Source organism: Euleptes europaea, chromosome 2 (genome assembly GCF_029931775.1).
Source record: "Euleptes europaea isolate rEulEur1 chromosome 2, rEulEur1.hap1, whole genome shotgun sequence".
In the NCBI taxonomy this organism is placed as follows: Eukaryota; Metazoa; Chordata; class Lepidosauria; order Squamata; family Sphaerodactylidae; genus Euleptes; species Euleptes europaea.
In genome coordinates, this window is record NC_079313.1 from 5,530,405 (window position 1) to 5,555,762 (window position 25,358).

At 50.3% G+C, this 25,358-nt stretch overlaps 1 protein-coding gene across 1 annotated transcript; it reads left to right on the forward strand.

The window, feature by feature from the left end:
• The first annotated feature begins 294 nt into the window (after positions 1-294).
• CNN2 (calponin 2) lies at positions 295-24,945 on the forward strand. Its single transcript, XM_056844344.1, has 7 exons — positions 295-376; positions 15,733-15,854; positions 16,647-16,713; positions 19,306-19,443; positions 20,560-20,676; positions 23,124-23,270; positions 24,645-24,945. The coding sequence occupies exons 1-7, from the start codon at positions 314-316 to the stop codon at positions 24,897-24,899; spliced, it is 909 nt and encodes a 302-aa protein (XP_056700322.1). The 5' UTR covers positions 295-313; the 3' UTR covers positions 24,900-24,945.
• The last annotated feature ends 413 nt before the right edge of the window (positions 24,946-25,358 follow it).

The following is a 25,358-nucleotide window of genomic DNA, read 5'->3' on the forward strand; positions in this document are numbered from 1 at the left end:
GCCCTAAGGGGGTGGGGTGTCCAACTTAGGAAGGGGAGGGCGCCGCAGGGGGAGAAAGAGGGAGCCTCCCGCGCCTCTCCTTGCCCAACGCTGCACCCCCAGATTTGGGGGGAGCCGGCGGGGGTCCCGGGCAGGAAACCCCCCTCCTGCAGGAATTCGGCTCTTTCGGCCCTTATAAGGCCATTTCCACCGGCCGCCAATCAGCGGCGGGAGGCCGGCCCCAAAACTTGGGCGGCGGGGGAAGGCGGCGGCGGCGGCGTCTGGTTGCGCGCCTCGCCCGGTCCTGCCAGACGCCGCCCTGCCCCGGCCGAGGATGAGCAGCAGCCAGTTCAACAAGGGCCCCAGCTACGGCTTGTCGGCCGAAGTCCGCAACCGGGTGAGTGGCGCCGGCAGGGGGTCCGCCGCCGCCTCCGCCGGCTGCGGTGCGCCCTAGGCGCACGGAGGCTCCTTTGGAGAGGTGGCGCGCCGTGCGCCCTGGAGAGGCGCGGCGCGCCTCCGGGAAGGCGACCCCTCCGGGCTTCCCCTTGGGCGGCCAGGCTCGTCTGGCTTGGGATCGTAGAGTGGGGAGGGACCCCCAGGGTCGTCAAGTCCAACCCCCTGCGCAGTGCACCACCTTCCCCCCCACACCCCTAGGGACCCCTACTCCATGCCCAGGAGATGGCCAAGGCGCCCTCCCTCTCATCACCTGCCTAAGGCAGTGGTCCCCAACCTTTTTTTGACCAGGGACCACTAGGACTTTTTGGTTCGGTGCAGGGACCCCAAGGCTCAAAATAAAAATTCTGAGAATTTGAAAATAAACTTTAATCATAACGGTTAGTTCAACATTAAACTTAGAATAATATTTGAATATATAGATTTGATAATAGAGAACTTTTAATTGAAAATATTGATTTATTCTGGGTTTATAACGTTGTTTCGCGGACCTTAATGTAGTTCTCGCGGACCCCTGGGGGTCCACGGACCCCTGGTTGGGAACCAGTGGCCTAAGGTCACAGAATCGACATTGCTGACAGATGGCCATCGAGCCTCTGCTTAAAAACCTCCTGGGAAGGAGAGCCCACCACCTCCCGAGGAAGACTGTTCCACTGAGGAACCGCTCTCACTGTTAGGAAATTGTTCCTAATGTCTAGGTGGAAACTCTTTGGATTTAAAATATTGTCGAAGGCTTTCACAGTCAGAGTTCATTGGTTCTTGTAGGTTATCCGGGCGGTGTAACCGTGATCTTTGGATTTAATTTCAACCCGTTGGTTCTGGTCCGACATTCTGGGGCAACAGGGTCATCTGGAATCACGTAGGGCGCTTTCGTGCCGCTGGAACAATGCACTTTCAATCCGCTTTCAACGCACTTTAACGGTGGTTTGCAAATGTATTTTACCCTTTCACATATATGGCCATTTATGCGTGGGAGGTTTTGCCTTGGATTTGCTGCTTTGTAGATGCACATTTCCCCCCATCTGGGTCATAGTGTTGGAAGGGACCACCAGGGTCATCTAGAGTCATGGTGTTGAAAGGGACCACCAGGGTCGTCAAGGGTCATAGTGTTGGAAGGGACCACCAGGGTCATCTAGAGTCATGGAGTTGGAAGGGACCACAAGGGTCATCTAGAGTCATGGAATTGGAAGGGACCACCAGGGTCGTATAGAGTCATGGAGTTGGAAGGGACCACCAGGGTCATCTAGAGTCATGGAGCTGGGACCACCAGGGTCGTCAAGAGTCATGGAGTTGGAAGGGACCACCAGGGTCCTCTAGTCCAACCTCCTGCCCAATGCAGGAAATTCACAACTACTTCTCTCCCCCCCCCCCCCAGTGAACCCCACTCCATACCCAGAAGATGGGGGAGGGAACCCTCCAGGATCCCTGGCCAATCTGGCCTGGAGAAAAATTGCTTCCTGACCCCAAAGTGGCAATCGGCATTTCCCTAGGCATGTAAGAAAGGGCCACGAGAGCCAAACACCCGCAGCCCTTCCTGCCCTCCTTCTCACAATCTGCCTAAGTTCCCAGAATCAGCCTTGCTGACAGATGGCCATCTAGCTTTGTGGCAGACATAACTGTCTGCTGGCGAGAACTGAAGGCTAGAACTGTTCCCAGCCGGATTTAAATTATTGGTTTGTCAGCTGGCGCTTCAAACCTTCCTACCCTTAAAACATCGCTAAAAGTGAAAGTGGCTCTAAGTATGTGCAGGGTGAATAACGTAAAGATCCCCCTAGTTTTCCTGGTTTATTTATCTTGTAGTTCATCCGGGTGTCAATGGTGCCTCCCCCCCTTTTATTCACACAACAGTCCTGTGAGGTAGGCTAGGTTGAGAGGTGGTGATTGGCCATAGGCCTTCCAGGGGGGATTTGAACCTGTGCTTCAGTGGGTCTGGATAAGCCTTGTTCTGTGAGTTTGGCAGGCAGGTTCCCCAGGCCGGAGGCTGCGGCTTGCTAGGTCGCTTGAACCCTTGCTCGCTGTCTCTCTTTAACTTGGCTATTTCCTAAAGCTAGAAGGGAGGTGTTGCTGTTGCGGGGTCCTGCTGAGGCTGTCTTTGGATGACCTCTTACATAAGAACATAAGAAAAGCCCTGCTGGATCAGACCCAGGCCCATCAAGTCCAGCAGTCTGTTCACACAGCGGCCCAACCAGGTGCCTCTAGGAAGCCCACAAGCAAGACGACTGCAGCAGCACCATCCTGCCTGTACAATAGGCCTGGTTCTCTGATCCTGGAGAGAATAGGGATGCATCGTGACTAGTATCCCTTTTGACTAGTAGCCATGGATAGTCTTCTCCATGAAAATGTCCACTCCCCTCTTAAAGCCTCCCAAGTTGGCAGCCATCACCACATCCTGGGGCAGGGAGTTCCACAATTGAACTATGCGTTCGTTGTGTGAAGAAATACTTCCTTTTTTCAGTTTTGAATCTCTCCCCCTCCAGCTTTGGCAGACAACCCCGCATTCTGGTCTCATGAGAGAGGGAGAAAAGCTTCTCCCTGTCTGCTCTCTCCATACCATGCATTATTTTATAGACCTCTATCATGTCTCCCCTTAGCTGCTTTCTTTCCAAGCTAAACGACCCTAAGCGTTTTAACCGCTCCTCATAGGGCAGTGTCTCTCGTCCCCTGATCATTTTGAATGAGATGGAAGCTGCTGGACTGGCAGGGATCCTCTTCTGAAACCTCTTGAACCATTTTGCATTCCTGGCCCCAGATTATCTCCTCTCCGCCCATCATGTGCTCCTGTTTTCTTCAATTGGGCCTTGGCTGGCATTCCTGGAAATCTTCGCCCTCCTATTCTCTGAAGTGTGTCTGATTGATCTCTGACTTGGCAGTATTCCTTCCCTCCTTCCTTTTGGTTCCTGGTGGCTATTACGCGCTTTCTCCCTGGTGGTTTATAACTTCCGGATACTGTTCACCTCCGGCTTGGTTTTCTGGGCACCCGTTTTGGTGAAGCTGCCTTAAATCAAATCCATCTAGCTCCGTGTTGGCTCTTTGGCTTGGCTCCCCACCGTCTCTGGCAGAGAAAAAGCATTTCCAGCATCTGCCGATTTTTTTAACTTCCTGGTGTCAAACCCATGTGCTTTACTCTAGATTGGGCCTGAGTTTGGTTATATCTTTATTTTTGCTCCTGGGCATGTGATGTTGTCATATTTTCCAGAATGTCTCTGAACATAAGAACATAAGAAAAGCCCTGCTGGATCAGACCCAGGCCCATCAAGTCCAGCAGTCTGTTCACACAGTGGCCAACCAGGTGCCTCTAGGAAGCCCACAAACAAGACGTCTGCAGCAACATCCTACCCATGTTCCACAGCCCCTCATAGAATAGGCATGCTCCTCTGATACGGGTCAGAACAGGGATGCATCATGACTAGTATCCATTTGGACTAGTAGCCATGAATACCCCTCTCCTCCGTGAACATGTCCACTCCCCTCTTAAAGCCTTCCAAGTTGGCAGCGATCACCACATCCTGGGGCAGGGAGTTCCACAATTTAACTATGCGTTGCATGAAGAAATACTTCCTTTTATCAGGTTTGAATCCCTCACCCTCCAGGTTCAGCAGATGACCCCACGTTCTAGTATTATGAGAGAGGGAGAAAAGCTTCTCCTTGCCCACTCTCTCCACTCTCTCTTCTCCCTGTCCACTCTCTGATTGATATATGACTTGGCAGTATTCCTTTCCTCCTTCCTATTGGCTCCTGGTGGCTATTAAGTGCTTTCTCTCTGGCTTATTATAACTTCCGGATACTGTTCACATCCCAGCTTGGCTTTCCGGGCACCCATTTGGCTGAAGCTGCCTTAAATCAAATCCACCTAGCTCTGTGTTGGCTCTTTGGCTTGGCCCTCCACCATCTCTGGCAGAGAAAAACGTTTTTCCAGCATCTGCAGTCCTTTTTACTTCCTGGTGTCAAACCCATGTGCTTTACTATCGAGTGGACCTGAACTTGGTTATATCTTTATTTTTGCTCCTGGGCATGTGTAGCTTCCTTATACTGGAATCAGAATCATAGAGTTGGAAGGGACCACCAGGGTCATCTAGTCCAATCCCCTGCACAAGGCAGGAAATTCACAACTACCTCCCCCCCACACACCCCCAGTGACCCCTACTCCATGCCCAGAGGACGCCCTCCCTCATCATCTGTCTAAGGTCACAGAATCAGCATTGCTGACAGATGACCATCTAACCTCTTCTTAAAAACCTCCAGGGAAGGAGAGCTCACCACCTCCCAAGGAAGCCTGTTCCACTGAGGAACCGCTCTGACAGTTAGAAAATTCTTCTTAATGTCTAGAGGGAAACTCTTTTGATTTAATTTCAACCCCTTTGGTTCTGGTCCGACCTTCTGGGGCAAAAGAATACAACTCGGCACCCTCCTCTCTATGACAGCCCTTCAAGTACTTGAAGATGGTTATATCCCCTCTCAGTCTTCTCTTCTCCAGGCTAAACATACCCAGCTCCTTCAACCTTTCCTCATAGGACTTGGTCTCCAGACCCCTCACCATCTTTGTTGCCCTCCTCTGGACACATTGCAACTTGTCTACATCTTTCTTAAATTGCAGTGCCCAAAACTGAACACAATACTCTAGGTGAGGTCTAACCAGAGCAGAGCCTTCTCTGAATCAGACCCTTCTCTGGCTCTCCAGGGTCTTGTGTACCAAGAGGTCTTCCGTGACACCTGCTACCTGCTTCACCTGGAGACTCTGGATCTTGCCAATAGCCTTCTTGGTGTAGTGTTAAGAGCGGTGTACTCTAATTGGGAGAACCTGGTTCGATTCCCCGCTCTTCCACATGAAGCCTGCTGCGTGACTTTGGGCCAGTCACAGTTCTCTCCGAACTCTCTCAGTCCCGCCTGCCTCACAGGGTGTGGGGAGAGGAAGGGCAGGAGATTGTAAGCCGGTTTGAGACTTCTTAAAATAAGGTAGAGAAAATCGGCATTTAAAAACCAATTCTTCTTCCTCTTCTATACGCGAAGTAAGCGCCGTGAGCCACAGAACTTGTGGGGAAAGGTTCCCCAGCTTTTGAGGCATTTTATCTATTTTTATTGAAAACATTTATTAGCTGCCTTTCTTCCTTATGGAGCTCAAGGTGGCTTATGATATAATTAAAATGCATTATTTATATATATGTGTGTGTGTGTATAGACACACACACACACACACACACACACACACACACATATAGTATTTGTGTGTGTGTGTATAAAACATACATACATACACATTATATATATATATATATATAAATATATATAAACCAGAATTTAAAAGTCATAGTTTGGGACTGCTTTAATAAAATGCAGCCCTAAATAAAACCATTTTTAGCTACCTCCTGAAGAGGGCGATTGAGGGGGCCAGGCCCTGGAGAGGTTGTCCCGTAATTATGGAGCTACCACTGAAAAGGCCCTGTCTCGTGGACCAAATAAATGAGTTTCTTTGATTGGTGGGTCAGTCCAGAGGGCCTCTACCTGTGATCCTCAAGTCCCAGGCAGGAACATATGGGAGAAGATGGGCCTTCAGATACCCCATTTCCAAGCCATTTAGGGCATGTATCTTGGGAAGCCTTCTTGGTTGTGTTTGTGCGTGTTTTGCACAATCACTTGTCAGCCCTTGCAATGCTGCGTGAGTTGTTCAGCCCAAAGAAGGAAGGAGCCTTGTGAAAGGCGAGGAGTGTTGCCTTCCAGTGTCAAGTTGTGCAAGTCTGGGGATTTAGGCGGGAATGTCCTGCCCAGTTCTCAAGGGTATCCCCTCCCATTTCCTCCTGCAAGGGCTGTTAAAGGAAGAAGGGGGGTGACTTTGTGGTGTACCTGAGTTGCATACTGCCTGGTACACACGAAGCTGCCTTATCCTGAATCAGACCCTTGGTCCATCAAAGCCAGTATTGTCTGCTCAGACCAGCAGCGGCTCGCCAGGGTCTCAGGCGCAGCCGGACTTTCACATCACCTACTTGCCTGGTCCCTTTAACTGGAGATGCTGGGGATTGAACCTGGGACCTTCTGCATGCCAAGCAGATGCTCTACAAACTGAGCCACGGCCCCTCCCTTTCCTGGAACGCTTTGCTGTTGCAAAAAAAATATTATTTAAGGCAACTCCTGTATCTCCATAGCAGTTTTTAAGAGTGAGGTTTGGGCAGCTGTCTGTCTGGACACTGGCTTGCACCTTTACATACCAACTTCTAGAATGTAGGTCTTAGTGGTTTCAATGGATCTTCTTCCGAGGGAAGCTCAGCAATGACAGGATTAGGAGAGCTGCTGCGGCATAGTGGTTAGAGCAACACCCTAGGATCCGAGAGGCAGGCGCAGGTTCAAATCCCCCCTCCGCTGGGTGACCTGGAGCCCGTTGCACAACTCTCAGCCCAACCTACTTCGCACGATTGTTGTGAGAGTAAAACGGAAGAGGGGAGAATGATGTGAGCCGCGTTGGGTCCCCATGGGGATCCTCCATGTATAAAAGCAGTCCACCTTGGATTACTGGGGCGGACCTCATGGCCTGCTTGCAAGCTTCCTGAAGTGCTCAGCGCCTGGCTGTCCCCTGTCAGAAACAAGATGCTGGACTGGACTCTGCTCAGATGTTGATTTGTTCAGTTTCCAGCCTCTGGAAACTGGAGAATTGAGCAGTAGTTTGGAGCGGTGGGCTCTGATCTGGAGAACCGGGTTTGATTCCCCACCCCTCCACAGGAGTGGCGGAGGCTAATCTGGTGAACTGGGTTGGTTTCCCCACTCCTACGCATGAAGCCAGCAGGGTGACCTTGAGCTAGTCACACTCTCTCAGCCCCACCTACCTCATAGGGTGTCTGTTGTGGGGAGGGGAGGGAAGGAGGTTGTAAGCTGGTTTGATTCTTCCTTAAGTGGTAGAGAAAGGCGGCATATAAAAACCAACTCCTCCTCCTCTTCTTCTTCCTCTGAGAGCCAGCATGGTGTAGTGGTTAAGAGCGGTGGTTTGGAGTGGTGGACTCTGATACGGAGAACCGGGTTTGATTCCCCACTCCTCCACATGAGCGGCGGAGGCTGATCTGGCGAACTGGATTTGTTTCCCCACTCCTACACACAAAGCCAGCTGGGAGACCTTGGGCAAGTTACAGTTCTCTTAGAGCTCTCAGCCCCACCTACTTCACAGGGTGTCTGTTGTGGGGAGGGGAAGGGAAGGTGATTGTAAGCTGGTTTGATTCTCCCTTAAGTGGTAGAGAAAATCGGCATATAGAAACCCACTCTTCTTCTTCTGGGCATGGAGTAGGGGTCACTGGGTGTGTGTGTGTGGGGGGGAAGGTAGCTGTGAAGTTCCTTCATTGTGCAGGGGGTTGGGCTAGATGACCCCAGTGGTCCCTTCCAATTCTATGATCTCGGTCTTCCTTGCGGTGATTTAAGCTAGAATGCTGTGTGGTTGATAAGTTTGTGGCTGGTCGCGAAACAGAGAATTCCTTGGGAAGGGACGTGAACCAGGGATTTCACCCAACACGTTTGATGCTGGCAAAAGCTGGCGGCTTCGATCCTTCCCTTGTGGTTTGCAGAACCCTTTCATGATGCATGCATTGGGGGGGGGGGGCTTGGTGCCCCATAATCTTCACTGCGCACGTTTTGCGGAAGATGCGGCTCAAGGTGCTGAGTAATCATCCCGTAAATGGGCCATGAAGAGTAAATTGGGCCCTTTGGGGCTGCCGAGCCTGAACGTTGAAGAGACGTGCCGGGGGCCCGTTCAGGGCAGGCTGTGGCATGCCCAAGAGAGAGCTCTGGGTTCTAGATTGGCAGCCTTCCGCTTGTAACTCAGGGAGGGTTTTGGAGAGGCCCTAGGTTAAAAGTCAAAACCAGTTTTGTAGCTGGGAGTCCCGTTGATTGGAGTCTTAATCAGGTTTGTATGTAAGGAGGGGCAAGACAGTGTTTCTAATGAGAACGACGGCCCTTCTGATGCAACTGCTGAAATATTTCTATCAGGCATATCAGACATATGCGCTTATGTGAGGAAGATTGCTAGATAGCATCTCACACATGAACACACATGAAGCTGCCTTATACTGAATCAGACCCTCGGTCCATCAAAGTCAGTATTGTCTGCTCAGACCAGCGGTGGCTCCCCAGGGTCTCAGGCAGAGAAAGTCTTTCACATCACCTACTTGCCTGGTCCCTTTAACTGGAGATGCTGGGGATTGAACCTGGGACCTTCTGCATGCCAAGCAGAGGCTCTCACCTAGCCACAGCCCCTACCCATTAATCTCCGGATTAATGGTTATGGCATCAAGTGCCTTTTGACTTTTGGCCACATCTATTCCCAGAGGATTGGGAAACAGCATACTTGGGTCTATTCTGGAACATCAACACGGACTTACATGCGACTGAAGAAAGGACTATGAAACGGGACGTACCGGATTCCCCTCTTGCTTGATTAATGGTTGCTGACATCGTTCTCATTTGTGACCTAGCTACCATGTCCGAATACAGGACATGTGTGATGCTTTAGACCAGTGGTTCCCAAACCTTTCGGGCCACCGCCCCCTTGGTTCCACAGACTCAACCCCGGCGCCCCCTTGTCCTATCCTATAAAAAGCATGATTGAAAATAGGGGTTTGCGTGCGTGACGCACTAAAGAAGATAATAACAATACGATTTCAAAACAGTTACAATTAATTGCACATCTATTCAAAATCAAGTTAAAACTTTTGAGTTGAAATTTATTCAACAAAACTGATGAACTTGATCCAGTGGTACCAGCTCCTCAAAGAATGGGGAAAAAATCCCAATAGTTTCCACCAGATCTGCCAGCATGGTACCATAGGTCGATCTATTGTAAATTAGTGAACAACACAGTTGAAGGGGCCCACCTACAGCACCCCTTGCTGCCCCCTTGACTCTTGGTGCCCCCCTAGGTAATCCCACCGCCCCCCAGGGGGTGGTACTGCCCACTTTGGGAACCACTGGTTTAGACCTATTATTCCTCTGGTGGACACAGCATATGTTGTTTATTCCAACTGCATTGCTAGATAGCTGGAGTAGGAACAGAGCTACATAGGCACTTTTCATATATTCATATATTCATGTTTGTTTATTTTTTAATTCCTTATGTCTGTTATGTAAATGTGGCAGTATAGTAGTTTGATAAACCTTTCTTGGAACACAGAAGTTGCATTCTTTCATTGGCCATAGTGCATTTTTTGTGTTCGAAATATTTCCATCGCCCGACAAAGCCGGACCTATCGAGCACAGGATCATGGAGTGTCCTCGGTTTAATGAGCCGTGGGCTAGTTTAATTAATCCTTTATTTAAAAATACGGCAGTGTCCAACAAGGCATTTGGCAGTACGAGGGCGCAGTTTGACGTGGCTACTATCAGATGCAAATGATTCTGTTACTCTTGTCTGTGGCAAAATTTAATAATAAAATAATAATAAAGTAATTAAATACCAAAAGAATAACACGGAGAAGAAGAAGAAGAAGAAGAGTTGGTTTTTCTATGCCGACTTTCTCTACCACTTAAGGGAGAATCAAAGCTTACAATCACCTTCCCTTCCCCTCCCCACAAGAGGCACCCTGTGAGGTCGGTGGGGCTGAGAGAGCTGTGACTAGCCCAAGGTCACCCAGCTGGCTTCGTGTATAGGAGTAGGGAACCCAGTTCAACCAGATTAGGGTCCGCCGCTTGTGTGGAGAAGTGGAGAATTAAACCCGGTTCTCCAGATTAGAGTCCACCACCCCGAACCACCGCTCTTAACCACTACACCATGCTGCGACTTGGGCCTGCCTCGCAGGGTTCTTATGAGGGTTGTTGTGAGGAGAAAGGTGGCATGCGTATGAATTAAATAAATAAAACTGAGGAAGGGAGAGCTAGGCATGCCGCCCTGGCCTCCTTGGTGGAAAGGTTGGACAATTTAGGCAACTCTTATGAGTTCTTGTATTAAGTAACTTTTTTTTGTTTTGTTCAGTTAATTGGGGATACCTTTTTCGGTGACCGACTTAAAAAAGAATCATGGCCAGCGAAAGTCACTCATGAGTCCCACTGTGTTCTATAGGCTTACTCGCATGTAAGTGCGCCCAGGCTTGCATCCCCGGTGAATAACCCCACTGGCCTTTTCAAAGGCAGTGATTTTAGGATATCTTAAGAGGCTTAGAACTGCTTAGTTGATCCTTATTCTGTTGACTGAGAAACCTACCTGGGCAGGTTGGATGGAGGGGAAAGGAGGGAAAACCTGTTTGAGCTGTAGTTTAATAAGAGCAGGAGGATTACTGGTTGTTAAACCCAGAGAGAAGAAAATTCTGACTAAGGACATCTTAAAAGTTGTCGGTTGCCTCCCTCCCATCTGTAGGGAAAGGAAATTTTTAGGAGTAGTTGGACAAACTAAAGAGCCAACGTGTTCTCCCTCGTGAGGTCATCTGAACATGCGGTTTGAGGACGCCTGCTTCATAAAGGCCTTCCGCATGGCATTGAAGATCTGACTTTTCTGCAGGGTTCCTCAGTTCATTGGAATTCTGATATTTTAATTCTATTTTTTCTACTGTTTTGACTGCATTTTACTGTCCTATTGATTTTTAAAAAAAATATATATTATCTTGTAAAAAGTGTCCTTGGGAACGCTTAGTTGAAAGTGGCCAAGGAATCAACTGGGAACTCTTAGTTGTAAGCAGCCTATAAATCATCAAATTGACCCTTAAATCAACCAACTAGCCAGTCTGCCTTCCTACCTGCATGTTGGTTCACGTGTGGCATTAGAATAATAGAATCATAGAGTTGGAAGGGACCCCCAGGGTCATCTAGCCCAACCCCTTGCACAATGCAGGAAATTCACAGCTACCTCCCCCCCCCCGCACCCCCAGTGACCCCTACTCCATGCCCAGAAGATGGCCAAGGTGCCCTCCTTCTCATCATCTGCCTAAGGTCATAGAATCAGCCTTGCTGACAGATGGCCCTCTAACCTCTTCTTAAAAACCTCCATGGAAGGAGAGCTCACCACCTCCCGAGGAAGCCTGTCCCAATGAGGAAGGAACAGAAATATTCTCCAAGGAACAGAAATATTCTATAGTACCTTAGTGTCAAGGAAGACTGGATCATTCCATAAACTTCAAATGGCAGAGATCTATGAAATTAAAGCATTAAAACTTTCCTGTCTGTTATCTGCAAGCAAGCCAGGCTCGCCATGGGGCTAGGGTTGCCAACCTCCAGGTGGCTGCTGGAAATCTCCAGCTATTACAACTGTAAACCCACACACACACACATGAATATAAAAACCTGGGCAGGGCAGAGAAGGCAAATCCATAAAGTCCTTGGACTGGTTTGGACAGCACCTGCTTTACTGTTGTGACGCTTACAGGTAGGTCCTGGGTCACCTGGTTGAGCAACCCTGTAAATCTCCATGCAGTAAAAGGCCAAGTAACGTCAGCCGTCAGCCGTTCGCGACTTGTGCCGGGTGGAGGGTATCAGGCAGGGAAATCAACTTTCTCAATCGGCCAGGGAAGTTAAAAGGTTACAGCAGGTAACAACTCTTGAGCGGTGCGGTGGACTTTTGAACGTTATCTCCCTTTCTTGGTGGAAACGCCAGCCTTCCTGCCAGTGCTTTAAAAAAAGGCAGGGGAGAAATTCCAAATTAGAGAAGAGGGGTGTGTGTGATTCGACACACCCCTGGTGTGTTTGCGCTGTCAGCAGAAACCGGCCGGAGGAGGAGACCTGCCCTCGTCTGTTTCCGGCACCTGCTATTCCCTTTGCCTCCAGGGCGAGGCACCGGCTTGGTAAAAAGAACCTCGGCGGTGGCGTCATGGGGGAACCAGCTCTGGTTTTTATCTTCGCCGCCTCCTTTTCACCCGACAGGGTGCAAAAACATCTGTGGGAGGGGCTGTGGCTTGGTGGTGGAGCATCCGCTCGGCATGCAGAAGGTCCCAAGTTCAGTCCCCGGCATCTCCAGTTAAAGGGACCAGGCAAGTAGGTGATGGGAAAGACCTCTGCCTGAGACCCAGGAGAGCCATGGAGAGGGGCTGTGTCTCAGTGGTGGAGCATTTGCTTGGCATGCAGAAGGTCCCAGGTTCAATCCCTGGCATCTCTAGTTAAAGGGACTAGCCAAATAGGTGATGTGAAAGACCCCTGCCTGAGACCCTGGAGAACGGCTGCTGGTCTGAGTAGACAATACTGACTTTGGTGGAACAATGGTCTGGTTCAGTATAAGGCAGCTTCATGTGTTCATTTATGGGAGGGGTTGTGGCTCAGTGGTAGAGCATCTGCTTGGCATGCAGAAAGGTCCCAGGTTCAATCCCCGGCATCTCCAGTTAAAGGGACCAAGCCGTAGGTGATGTGAAAGACCTCTGCCTGAGACCCTGGAGAGCCGCTGCCGGTCTGAGTAGACAATACTGACTTTTGATGGACAAAGGGTCTGATTCAGTAGAAGGCAGCTTCATGTGTTCATGACAAATCTGGTTTATTGTTTAGCTGGCATCCTTGTTACGCAGGTGAGAAGCCGGGTGCCTCCCACAAGGGGCTGGGCATCCCAGACTCTCTGAAGCAACCCTCCGCCGTTGTGGTAGCCGTCGGTTGATCGATGGGGGTGGGGGAGAGATGAACCCCAAATCTGGGGAACCAAGGTTCGAAGTACCCGTTTGGTGGCTGAGCCTGCCATGTGCTGTCAAAATCCCAAAGGTGCCCGCAGGCTCATAAAGGTGGGGGACCCCTGGCCTGTATTATTGTATATCTGGACAGAAATGTTTAAAACGCTGTTCCAGAAAATGGAGCCAACATTAAAAGCCATTCTGTTGCTAACTCATTGAGTTCGAATCCCCCCTCTGCCTTGCCGCTTGCTTGGGGGACCTTAAGCGAGGTGCTCTGGTTTGATCCCGACCCGCTCTGCAACGTTGTAGGAAAACGGAGGGGAGAGCAACAGAAAGTGCTCTGGGCTGTCTGGGTGAAGGGTGGCATTGGAAAGGAGATAAGGATGGGTGCCCTCTGGTTTTGCTCAAAGGAAATCGCCTTTTTGAAAGATGCAGGAGATTCTTTAACACTACATAATTGCTGCCGGGTAGGGTGTCCGGACGTTGGGCGCTCCCGAATTGTAAATTACAGCTCTCGGTCTTCCACGGGGTGTAGCCCTGGTACTTTGCTTCAGGAAAAATAAACCTTCGTCTTCGAACCAGATTTTCTTCCGCCGCGAGCTTTCGCGGACGGCAGCCGGTTTTTCTCGGGTGCCTGCCGTGAGACTTCCTGTTTTTAAGAACGGTCTTGTCTTCCGTTGTCTGCATCACAGCCATCCTAAAAAAAATAGCTGATATTTTCTAGAGGAGCGCTTACAGCATGGTGACTCTCTAACCCTCTAGTGCGGGCACTGCAGATCGAGGTTTGAAACCACAAAATCAGGCTGTGTTTGGTGTAAATCCGTAGATAAAGGTTGGCATTGGTCAGGACGCACCTGGAGCCCTGTGTGCAGTTCTGGAGGCCTCACTTCAAAAAGGATGTGGACAGAACGGAGCGGGTGCAGAGGAGACCGACAAGGATGATCCGGGGCCTGGAGACCGAGCCCTACGAGGAAAGGCGGAGGGACTTGGAAACGTTTAGTCTAGAGAAGGTTGAGGGGGGACATGATTGCTCTCTTTAAGTATTGGAAAGGCTGCCACTTAAAGGAGGGCAGGGAAGAAGAAGAAGAGTTGGTTTTTATATGCCGACTTTCTCTACCACTTAAGGAAGAATCAAACCGGCTTATAATCGCCTTCCCTTCCCCTCCCCACAACAGACACCCTGTGAGGTAGGTGGGGCTGAGAGAGCTCTAAGAGAGCTGCGACTTGCCCAAGGTCACCCAGCTGGCTTTATGTGGAGGAGCGGGGAAACAAATCCAGTTCACCAGATTAGCCTCCGCCGCTCATTGTAAGCCCTTGGTCCAAATGAACCAGAAACCACGACATAGACAAATAGGTCCAAAGAAGCTGGTCTTTACTGGTCAAATAGAATAACAGAGCATAAAGGAAAGGGTGACAGCTATGGGGCTGTCTTGCTGAAACTTGGTGATATAGAGGCACAGGAAGGGTGAGAGATTACATATTGAAAACAAAGTAGGTTCCCAGAACAAAGCAGGTTCCCAGAACATCAAACAGAGTGGTAGGCATAACAGTCCTTGCAACCTTGGCTGCGGTTCAGTAGGGATAACATTCCTTGAGTCTGGATGGCAGGATGTGAAAAAAGTGAACAACACTGATATGCCTGACACTCATGTGGAGGAGTGGGGAATCGAACCCAGTTCTCCAGATCAGAGTCCATGGCTCCAAACCACCGCTCTTAACCTCTACACCACGCTGGCTCTCCAGCAGGGAGCTGTTCCTATTGGCAGCAAAGGATAGGACTCGCAATAACGGGTTTAAATTGTGGGCGGAAAGGTGCCAGCTGGATATTAGGAAATAACTTTTACAGTAAGAGTTTTTCGACGGTGGAATCGGCTACCTGGGGAGGTGTTGAGCTCCCCCTCACTGGCAGACTTTAAGCAGAGGCTGGACAAGCGCTTGTCAGGGATGCTCTAGGCTGATCCTGCATTGAGCAGGGGGTTGGGCTAGATGTCCTCTATGGCCCCTTCCAACTCTATGATTCTGTGGTTGGATAGCTTCATTGGGCTTCCCGAAGATGTGGCTGCAGAGTTGACAAGGGATGGAAAAGGAAGCTTTTTTTTAAACAGAGAAACTGCTTCGGTAGGGAGGGTTTACGATGAGGACTAGAAGCCTGAGTTCATCAGACAAAAGTGAAAATGTTCAGATCGCATGCTTGTGTGATGGAATGGCAGGTAGAAGAAGAAGAGTTGGTTTTTATCTGCCGACTTTCTCTACCACTTAAGGCAGAATCAAACCAGCTTACAATCTCCTTCCCTCCCCCTCCCCACAATAGACACCCTGGGAGGTATGTGGGGCTGAGAGAGGTGTGACTTGCCCAAGGTCACCCAGCTGGCTTCATGTGTAGGAGTGGGGGAACCAACCCGGTTCACCAGATTAGCCTCCACCGCTCCACACCACCGCTTTTAACCGCTACACCATGCTAGCTGTCTTGGAGTATGCACAAGCCTGTCTTTTTTTGGGGGGTGGGGGAGACTTGCAGTGATGGGAAAGAACTCTTCCTACCCTGGAGCCTTGGAGAACCGTAGCCTGTCAAGAAACAAAACCAGTCTAGACAGACGGACTTTGGCTTTGTGTGTGATCGTGGATCGCCTCAGATATTTTCCTGTTGTCTGCCTGAGCAGGAAATGGGGTGGGGGACTTCAGAAAGGGCCAGAAAGAGATCTCAGGGGTTTGAGGATTGGAAGGTCTGACCCTGTCCTTTTCTCCCCCTCCTCTCCAGCTTGCCCAGAAGTACGACCCTCAGAAGGAGTCGGAGCTACGGGAATGGATCGAAGGCATCACCGGCAGGGAAATTGGGCCCGACTTCCAGAAGGGCTTGAAGGACGGCGTCATCCTCTGCGAGTAAGTGGGCAGTCCCCTATCCTGCAAGCCTTTCTTTGTTTTATCTCTCCTGCTGAACATAAGAACATAAGAAAAGCCCAGCTGGATGAGGCCAAGGCCCATCAAGTCCAGCAGTCTGTCCACACAGTGGCCAACCAGGTGTATCTAGGAAGCCCACAAGCAAGACGACAGCAGCAGCATTTATTCTGCCTGTGCTCCACAGCACCTGATATATTCGGTATGCTCCTCTGATCCTGGAGATAATAGGGATGCATCGTGACTAGTATCAGTTTTTACTAGTAGCCATGGATAGCCCCGTCCTCCATAAGAACATAAGGACAGCCCTGCTGGATCCAACCAAGGCCCATCAAGTCCAGCAGTCTGTCCACACAGTGGCCAACCAGGTGTATCTAGGAAGCCCCCAGACAAGACGGCTGCAGCAGCATCCTCCTGCCTGTGTTCCTCAGCACCTAATACAATAGGCATGCTCCTCTGATCCTGGAGAGAATAGGGATGCATCGTGACTAGTATCAGTTTTTACTAGTAGCCATGGATAGCCCCGTCCTCCATAAGAACATAAGGACAGCCCTGCTGGATCCAACCAAGGCCCATCAAGTCCAGCAGTCTGTTCACACAGCGGCCAACCAGGTGCCTCCAGGAAGCCCACAAACAAGGAGAAAGGACAGTAATCTGTGAAGAGAGTCTCCAACTTAGATTTATTATCTTCCTGATCATCACAATTTTGCCGGATAGCTGACTTTTTACAATGATGTTGCATTGATGCAACCCCCCCTTTTCCCTCCCCCCCTCCAGGCTAATAAATCTGCTGCAGCCGGGTTCCATAAAGAAAATTAACCATTCGGCGCTCAACTGGCACCAGGTATGTATACATAATGCAAGGGGGAGATTAAAAGTCTTAAAGGATCAGAGCCAAGGAGCTTGGGGGCTACCAGTGTTTGGGTGGGCTTAATGCTAGAACATACCGGGCAGAGGCCATGGCTTGGAGGTCAAGCCCCTAGAGGTCCCAGACAACCCCTGGCATCTCTAGTTAAAGGAACTTGGGGAGCAGGTGGTGGGAAAGACGTTTCTCTGAGTGAGACCCTGGAGAAGGGCTGCTAGAGCAGGTTATACTGGGAAGGTTTCTAGCTCTGGCTTGGGAAATTTCTAGGGGTATCGGGGCGGTGCCTGGAGAGGGTGTGAGTTGGGGAGGGGGCTCAGTAAGGGTGTGATGCTGCTCTAGGACTTCCATTTCTCTTAGCCTCTGTGGTATATCATAGAACCCGCCCTCCAAAGCTGCCGTTTCCTCTAGGGGATCTGATCTCTTTTGGCTGGAGAATAAGTTGCAATTCTGAGAGAACTCTGGTCTCCACCTTGAGGTTGGTAACCCTAGAAACACACAGGAACACATGAAGCTGCCTTCTACTGAATCAGACTCCTGGTCCATCAAAGTCAGTGTTGTCTACTCAGACCGGTAGCGGCTCTCCAGGGTCTCAGGCGGAGGTCTTTCACATCACCTACTTGCCTGGTCCCTTTAACTGGAGAGGCCAGGGATTGAACCTGGGACCTTCTGCATGCCAGGCAGATGCTCTACCACTGAGCCACAGCCCCTCTTCATGGCTCTCCAGGGTCTCAGGCAGAGGTTTTTCCCATCACTTACTTGCCTAGTCCCTTTACCTGGAGATGCCGGGGATTGAACCTGGGACCTTCTGCATGCCAAACAGAGGCTCTACCACTGAGCCATGGCCCCTCCCCAATACACAGATACACAGCTGGATGGGTTAGTGGTCTTCTTCAGTACGAGGCAGTGGTGTTTGTTCGTATCCTGGAGCTTAGAATATCTAAAAGTATGCTGGATAAAAGTATGCTCCATGTGGATAACAAAAGCCGCACTATGGGGCCGTGTACTTGGGGGGGGGGGTACACAGATATGCAAAAAATGAGATAAGGCCTGAGTGTGCTCCAAGAAGTGGGAATGCTGAGAACAGCAGAGGGTTAGGTCATTTATGCATGGGCGTTTTACCTGAGGCTCGTTGCCGGCTGGGCCCACACTTTCCAGTTGGGAATCTCTGCACCAGCATTCTCCAAGCTCAAATCGAGTCCCGCCTCTTTAAATGCTGCTTTGTAATTGGTTTACTCTGCAGTGCTCACTGTGAGAGAAGATTCCCCACCCCAAAACCCAACTGCTGCATAAAAAAGCATTTTAAGAACAAAAAACAGAGCAATCAGAAAGAACGGGGGGGGGGGGGAGAGAAAGCCAAGCCTCGGTTTTAAAAAGCCTTTCTTTTGCTCAGAAAGAGCCCCGAGGAGGCAGGAAGCATTTGAATCCCCGCCTCTTTACACACTGCTTTGTGATTGGCTGTGAGAGAAAGCCAGCTTCTGTTTCCCCTGCTTTGCCTTCTGCATGGGGATTTCAGCTGGGCTGGGCTCGGGGGAGAGGGAAGGGTTGGGTCAACAGAGGAGTGGGAAGACATTGCGAGGGCTGGCAGCGAGGTCATTTCTAATGGATGGAAAAAACGGTCAGAACCCCAAGGAACAACTGAGTCAGGCGGGGCGAACGTGAGTCCAGGTACCCATGCATAAATGACCTTAGTTAGAAACAGAAGGGTCCTTCTGAAGACCCTGAGAGTTTAGAGAATCTCAGAGAAGGGCCTTCACATCTCTACATTGAAAACTTGAACACAAAAAAAATTATTGATGTGACCCTCAGAACCATCCCCTTCCCAGATACCTGGCTTGTAGTTTACAACCTTTCTTAGGACAGGGCTTATTTTTGATGAGACCTTCATTACTCTCAAGCAGCCTGCATAGCCCTGACTAGCCCGATCTCACCAGAGCTTGGAAGCTAAGCAGGGTCAGCCCCGGTTAGTACTTAGATGGGGGACCACCAAGGAAGTCCAGTGTCGCTGTGCAGAGGCAAGCAAGGGCAACCCACCTTTGAAGTCTCTTGCCTTGACCTGGATGGCCCAGGCTAGCTTGATCTCATCAGATCTTGGAAGCTAGGCAGGGTCGGCCCTGGTTAGTACTTGGGTGGAGGACCACCAAGGAAGTCCATAGCTGCTGTGCAGAGGCAGGTAAGGGCAACCCTCCTTTGAAGTCTCTCGCCTTGACCTGGATGGCCCAGGCTAGCCTGATCTCATCAGATCTTGGAAGGAAGGCAGAGTCAGCCCTGGTTAGTACTTGGATGGAGGACCACCAAGGAAGTCCACGGTTGCTGTGCAGAGGCAGGCAAGGGCAACCCACCTTTGAAGTCTCTCGCCTTGACCTGGATGGCCCAGGCTAGCCTGATCTCATCAGATCTTGGAAGGAAGGCAGGGTCAGCCCTGGTTAGTACTTGGATGGAGGACCGCCAAGGAAGTTCACAGTTGCTATGCAGAGGCAGGCCATGGCAAAACACCTTACTTTGAAAACCCCACGGCCCTGGGATTGCTCTAGGTTGGTTGTGACTGCTGTCTCCCCCTCCTTCCTTCATCAGCTGGAGAACCTGTCCAACTTCATCAAGGCCCTGATCAGCTACGGCTTCAAGCCGGTCGACCTCTTTGAAGCCAATGATCTCTACGAGAGCGGGAACATGACACAAGTCCAGGTGTCGCTGCTGGCTCTGGCGGGCATGGTGAGCAAGCGGGGGTCCCGGCTGCCGGGAAATCAGGCCTCCGGGGAGGTCCCGCCGCAACCGTCTCCTCCTGCGCCGCAAACTCTTCTTTAGGAAGCTGCCTACCGTTCGCCCTCTGCCTGTCGAACGGCAGGAATGCTATCGGCATACCTTTTAGGGCTGTTATCTACAGCTCTGGAATGACAAGAGGGAGAAGCTGCCAGATTCTGCCCTGTCCTCCCTCCCTGTCTCCCTTCCTTTCCTTTCTCTTCTCCCCCTTTCCTTTTTCTCCTCTCTTTCCCGTCCCTTGTCGTTTCACATGAACACATGAAGCTGCCTTATACCGATTCAGATCCTTGGTCCATCAAAGTCCGTATTGTCTATTCAGACCGGCAGCGGCTCTCCAGGGTCTCAGGCAGAGAGGTCTTTTACGTCACCTACCTGCCGAGTCCTTTTGACTGGAGATGCCGGGGATTGAACATGGGACCTTCTGCATGCCAGGCAGATGCTCTACCACTGAGCCACAGCCCCTCTCCATGGCTCTCCTGGGTCTCAGGCAGAGGTCTTTCCCATCACCTACTTGCCTGGTCCCTTTAACTGGAGATGCCGGGGATTGAACCTGGGACCTTCTGCATGCCAAGTAGATGCTCTACCACTGAGCCACAGCCCCTCTCCATGAATCTCCAGGGTCTCAGGCAGGGGCCTTTCACATCACCTACTTGCCTGGTCCCTCTAACTGGAGATCCTGGGGATTGAACCTGGGACCTTCTGTATGCCAAGTAGATGGTCTACCACTATGGCCCTTATATGGAATCAGACCCTTGGTCCCATCAAAGTCCGTATTGTCTGCTCAGACCAGCAGCGGCTCTCCAGGGTCTCGGGCAGGGGTCTTTCCCATCACCTACTTGCCTAGTCCCATTAACTGGAGATGCTGGAGATTGAACGTGGGACCTTCTGCATGCCAGTCTGGAGACCTGCTGCCAGCCTGGGTAAACAATACTGACTTGGATGGGTCAAGGTCCTGATTCAGTATACGGCAGCTCCATGTGTGTACATGTGTTCTCTCTGTCCCCGTAGGGACTAGAAACATGCCGTGATTCCAAGCCGGTTCCCTCCCTCCTGTCCCTTTCCCGGCAGGCCAAGACGAAGGGGATCGACAGCGGTCTGGACATCGGGGTGAAATATTCGGAGAAACAGCAGAGGAGCTTTGACGATGCGAAGCTGAAAGCCGGCCAGTGCGTCATTGGTCTGCAGGTGAGTCGGCGGCGTCAGGGAGGGGAGCTGTCTGTGGTGCTGGCGCGCATGGGTCCCCGTGTTCGTGTGCGTTTTGAAATATGGCTGTGTTCTGGGGTTGCTGCAAACCCCACACCCTCAGTGAGAAGTAGACAGGGAAAGCTCCCCCACCCGCTTCTGTTGCATGGGTTGTTTTAGTTTGCAGGCTGCTACGGATTTTGCCGGTTGAGGCAGTTGGCTGTAAAAAGTGTCACGTTTCTGAGCCACTGTGGTGTTGTGGTGAAGAGCGGGGGACTCTAATCTGGAGAACCAGGTTTGATTCCCCACTACATGATGAGAGGGAAGGCATCTTGGCCATCTTCTGGGCATGGAGTAGGGGGTCACTGGGGGTGTGGGGGGTGTCAGGCACTGGCCTGTTGTTCAATGTCTGGCCAGGTGGTTACCCTCAAGGTCACGATGTTATCCTCTGTACTGATGTTATGGCTTCTACGCCGGCTCTTCCTTGGGAACAAGACCCTGAGAACAGGGAACAGGGGGAGGGATTGCTGTGGCAATCAAGAGCCATTCTGAATTTGCATTTCTTTAGATCTCCCGTACCCTCAGCATTTCCCCATTAGTGTCGTTGCTTATTCCCCAAGTCACTTTCTGCTTACCACTGTGCTTATTTCTCAATAAACAACTTTCTATGGAAAACCTGCCTAGGAGTTCGTTTGTGGGTTTTAGCTGGTGATCCAGAGCTGACGGGGGAGGTAGTTGTGAATTTCCTGCATTGTGCAGGGGGTTGGACTAGATGACCCTGGTGGTCCCTTCCAACTCTACGATTCTATGAGCAGTGGACTCTAATCTGGAGAACCCGGTTTGATTCCCCACTCCTCTCCATGAAGCCTTGGGTTAGTCACAGTTCCCTCCGAACTCTCTCAACCCCACCTACCTCACTGGGTGCCTGTTGTGGGGAGAGGGAGGGAAGGTGATTGTAAGACGGTTTGAGACTCCTTAAAGGCAGAGAAAAGTGGGGTATAAAAACCAACTCTTCTTCTTCGCTGGGTGATCTTCAGCCAGTCCCACCTTCTCAGCCTATTAACCTACCTTGCAGGGTTGCTGGGAGGATAAAATGGAGGTAGGGTGTGCTGCCTTGAGTTCCTCAGCGGGGGAGAGGGTAAAAGTATAAATGTAGATTAAAAATTATTGGGGTGTATCAGGAATATGTAATTCCAGCTTTCTGTTTGTTCTGCAAGTACCCCCATGACTTTGACTGCCCCGCGAATCAGTGAATGAAGCCCCAAGGCTCATATTGAAATTAAAACACTGTCAGCCAGTGTGATGGGTTGATTGAGAGTGTTGTACTAGTATCTGGAAGACCCAGGTTCGAATCCCCACTTGTGCCATGGAAGCTTGAAGAAGACAAGTTGGTTTTTATACCCCAATTTTATCTTCCTTTTAAGGAGTCTCAAACCGGCTTACAATTGCCTTCTGTTCCCCTCCCCATAAGAGACACCTTGTGAGGTAGGTGGGGCTGAGAGAGTTCAGAGAGAACTGTGACTGGCCCAAGGTCACCCAGCTGGCTTCATATGTAGGAGTGGGGAAACCGATCCGGTTCTCCAGATTAGAGTCCGTCGCTCTTAACCACTACATCTTGCTGGCTAACCTTGCTGGGTGACCTTGGGCCGGTCACATGCTCTCAGGCTAACCTACCTCGCAGGGTTATTGTGAGGATAAAATGGAGGAGAGGAGAATGCTGCAAGCCACTTTGGGTCCCCGTTGGGGAGAAAGCCCAGGCATAAATGGATTAAATAAATAATAATAAAAGTGTTCTCTCTCTCTCTCTGGTCGTTTATGCATGGGAGTTTTACCTGTGTGGGAGGTTCCTACACTTTCCAGTTGGGAATCTATGCACCAGCAGTATCCAAGCGTGAATCAAGAAGCATTTCAGTCCCTGCCCCTTGAAATGCTGCTTTGTAATTAGCTGTAGTGAGAGAAAAGCCCCCCCCCCCAAAAAAACCCAGTTGCTGCATAAAAAAGCATGTAAATAATAAAAACAAAAAAAGGGAGCTATCTGAAAAGGGCCGGGGTGGGGGAAGAAACCCAAGCCTTGTCTTTAAAATCCTTTCTTCTGCTCAGAAAGATCTCCAAGGAAGCAGGAAGCATTTTAATGCCCGCTCTTTGACACACTGCTTTGAAACTGGCTGTAGTGCTCTCTGTGAGAGAAACGTCACTCCCCCAAGCTTCCATGTCCTGCGCTTTGCATTATGCATGGGGATTTCACCCGGGCTGAGCTCAGGAGAGAGGGAAGAATTGGGTTAACAGAGGAATGGGAAGTCCCGGGATTTGCCAGGGCTGTTAGCAAGGTCAACTGTAATGGACAGAAAACTTATGCATAACTCCAAGGAACAACCGAGACAGACCGGGGCGAACATGAATGTAAGTACCCATGCATAAACGACTTCTCTGTCTCTCTTTCTGTGCTTCAGATGGGCACTAATAAATGTGCCAGTCAATCGGGGATGACAGCCTACGGCACCAGGCGGCACCTGTACGACCCCAAGAACCAGATCCTCCCGCCAATGGACCACTCCACGATTAGTCTGCAGATGGGCACTAACAAGTGTGCCAGTCAGGTGAGAATGGAGCACCTTGCCTTCGAAGTTTGGCATGGCTGAAGGGGTTCGTCATCCCGTCCCCACCCCCAGTGATGGAAACCACCCACAGCTTCATGTGTAGTCCTATTTTTCTTTCTCTTCTAAGTATAATAATGCAAAACATACTTGCGTAACTTTAGTTTTGCTAATCCGCAGGGAGGGGCAAGAAGCCAAGGGCCAGTCCCACTTCAGTGGCTTCCGAGACTTCAGTGGGCTTCCATTCAAGCACACCTTTGTCATGAGGACTAGAAACCTGTTCTTGTTAATTAAAAAAACCCCCACACAACACCTTTATTTTCCGGCAGCCTAACTTCTGCCCATTACTGCTTCCTGTCTTTCAGCCCTGATCAATGACTCGTGCTGTCCTCGTGGTTTTTAAATTACTATTTGTGGCTTTAAATCCAGCAGCGATATCGGCCCTCCATGGAGGGCCGGCCTCCAAGGACAGGGTTTCAGCCCCCACCACACCCGATTTTCTGTCCCGCATGGCACTTAAATCATCCAACTTGTTTAAGATCTTGTTTAATTGCTGGTAGATAGCAATCACAGTTTCCGCAGTTAGTAAACGTTGATCCCCTGCTGTTTTTAATAGCTCTTCTCTCGATAGTCCACTCCCTCTGAGTTCCAACGCCGAGAACTACAGGCCATCCTGTTGGGCTGTAGGAAATGACAGAACCATAGAATAGAATCATGGAATCATAGGGTTGGACGGGACCACCAGGGTCATCTAGTCCAACCCCCTGCACAATGCAGGGAATTCACAAGTACCTCCCCCCCACACCCCCAGTGACCCCTACTCCACGCCCAGAAGATGGCTAAGGTGCCCTCCCTCTCATGATCTGTGTACGGTCATAGAATCAGCATTGCTGACAGATGGCCATCTAGCCTCTGCTCAAAAACCTCCATGGAAGGAGAGCTCACCACCTCCCGAGGAAGCCTGTTCCACTGAGGAACCGCTCTGACTGTTAGAAAGTTCTCCTAATGTCTCGACGGAAACTTTTTTGGTTTATTTCAACCTGCTGGTTCTGGTCCGACCTTCTGGGGCAACAGAAAACAACTTGGCACCCTTCTCTATATGACAGCCCTTGAAGGACTTGAAGATGGTTTTCAAATCCCCTCTCAGGCTTCTCCTCTTCAGACTAAACATACCCAGCTCCTTTGACCTTTCATCATAGGACTTGGTTTGTATATACTTCTGTATATTTTTGGCTGTTAGCTGTATTTTTGATAAAGAAAGGCTCCTGCTGTCTACATGTTGGCAAATATACCACCTCTGTCATCGTCCAAACCCCCGCCCCCCCGAAAAAAATTCCACGGCTCCTTCATGCGGAACAGTCTTGTTTCTTCTTGCAGGTGGGCATGACGGCTCCAGGCACCCGGCGGCACATCTATGATGCCAAGACGGGCACGGATAAATGCGACGACAGCTCCATGTCTCTCCAGATGGGCTATACCCAGGGGGCCAACCAAAGCGGGCAGGTTTTTGGCATGAGCCGCCAAATCTATGACCCCAAGTACTGCCCCCTGGGCAATCCCGGCGAGGTAGCCAACGACAACCAGGACAGGAACTCGCCTGAATATTACTGTTATCGGGAACAGGAAGATTAGAGAGCCTGCAAAGTTGGGTTTTCCTCCTTCCCATAACCTGTCCTGTACAGTTCTTTGTTGCCAGCAACACTGCGGTATCATGTATTTTGTAACCTGTTTTTTAATTAATAGGAATCCTTTTTCTCTTCTTTTTTAAGCAGAGATGAAAAAAATAAAGCTCATGATTTTATCTGTTTGTTTGCCCCAAGTGTTGGGTTGGTCCTTAAGACCCCAAGGGTCACCTTCAGGGTTGGGTGCCTCCTGTGCCTTAAAATCAGATTCTGCAGGTGAATTTTTGGAGAAACCTGAGTTCATTTTGGAGAAACCCCAGTTCATTTTGGAGAAAACCTGTTTAACAAAACCAAAACCACTTTAATTCTGCAAACTGAGCAGATCTTCTAAATTAGATTTGTATGTCTTTGGGGATAAATTCAGGGCCGGAAGCTGTGTGGAGCTATCCTGAAGTATTTGTTCCCTCAC

Excerpts from the sequence above, each read along its gene's own strand:
- CNN2 (XM_056844344.1), top strand. The coding sequence starts at position 314 with ATGAGCAGCAGCCAGTTCAACAAGGGCCCCAGCTACGGCTTGTCGGCC. Across the intron at positions 16,714-19,305 it reads CGGCGCTCAACTGGCACCAG|CTGGAGAACCTGTCCAACTT; the intron begins GTATGTATACAT and ends TTCCTTCATCAG. Across the intron at positions 23,271-24,644 it reads CTAACAAGTGTGCCAGTCAG|GTGGGCATGACGGCTCCAGG; the intron begins GTGAGAATGGAG and ends TTCTTCTTGCAG.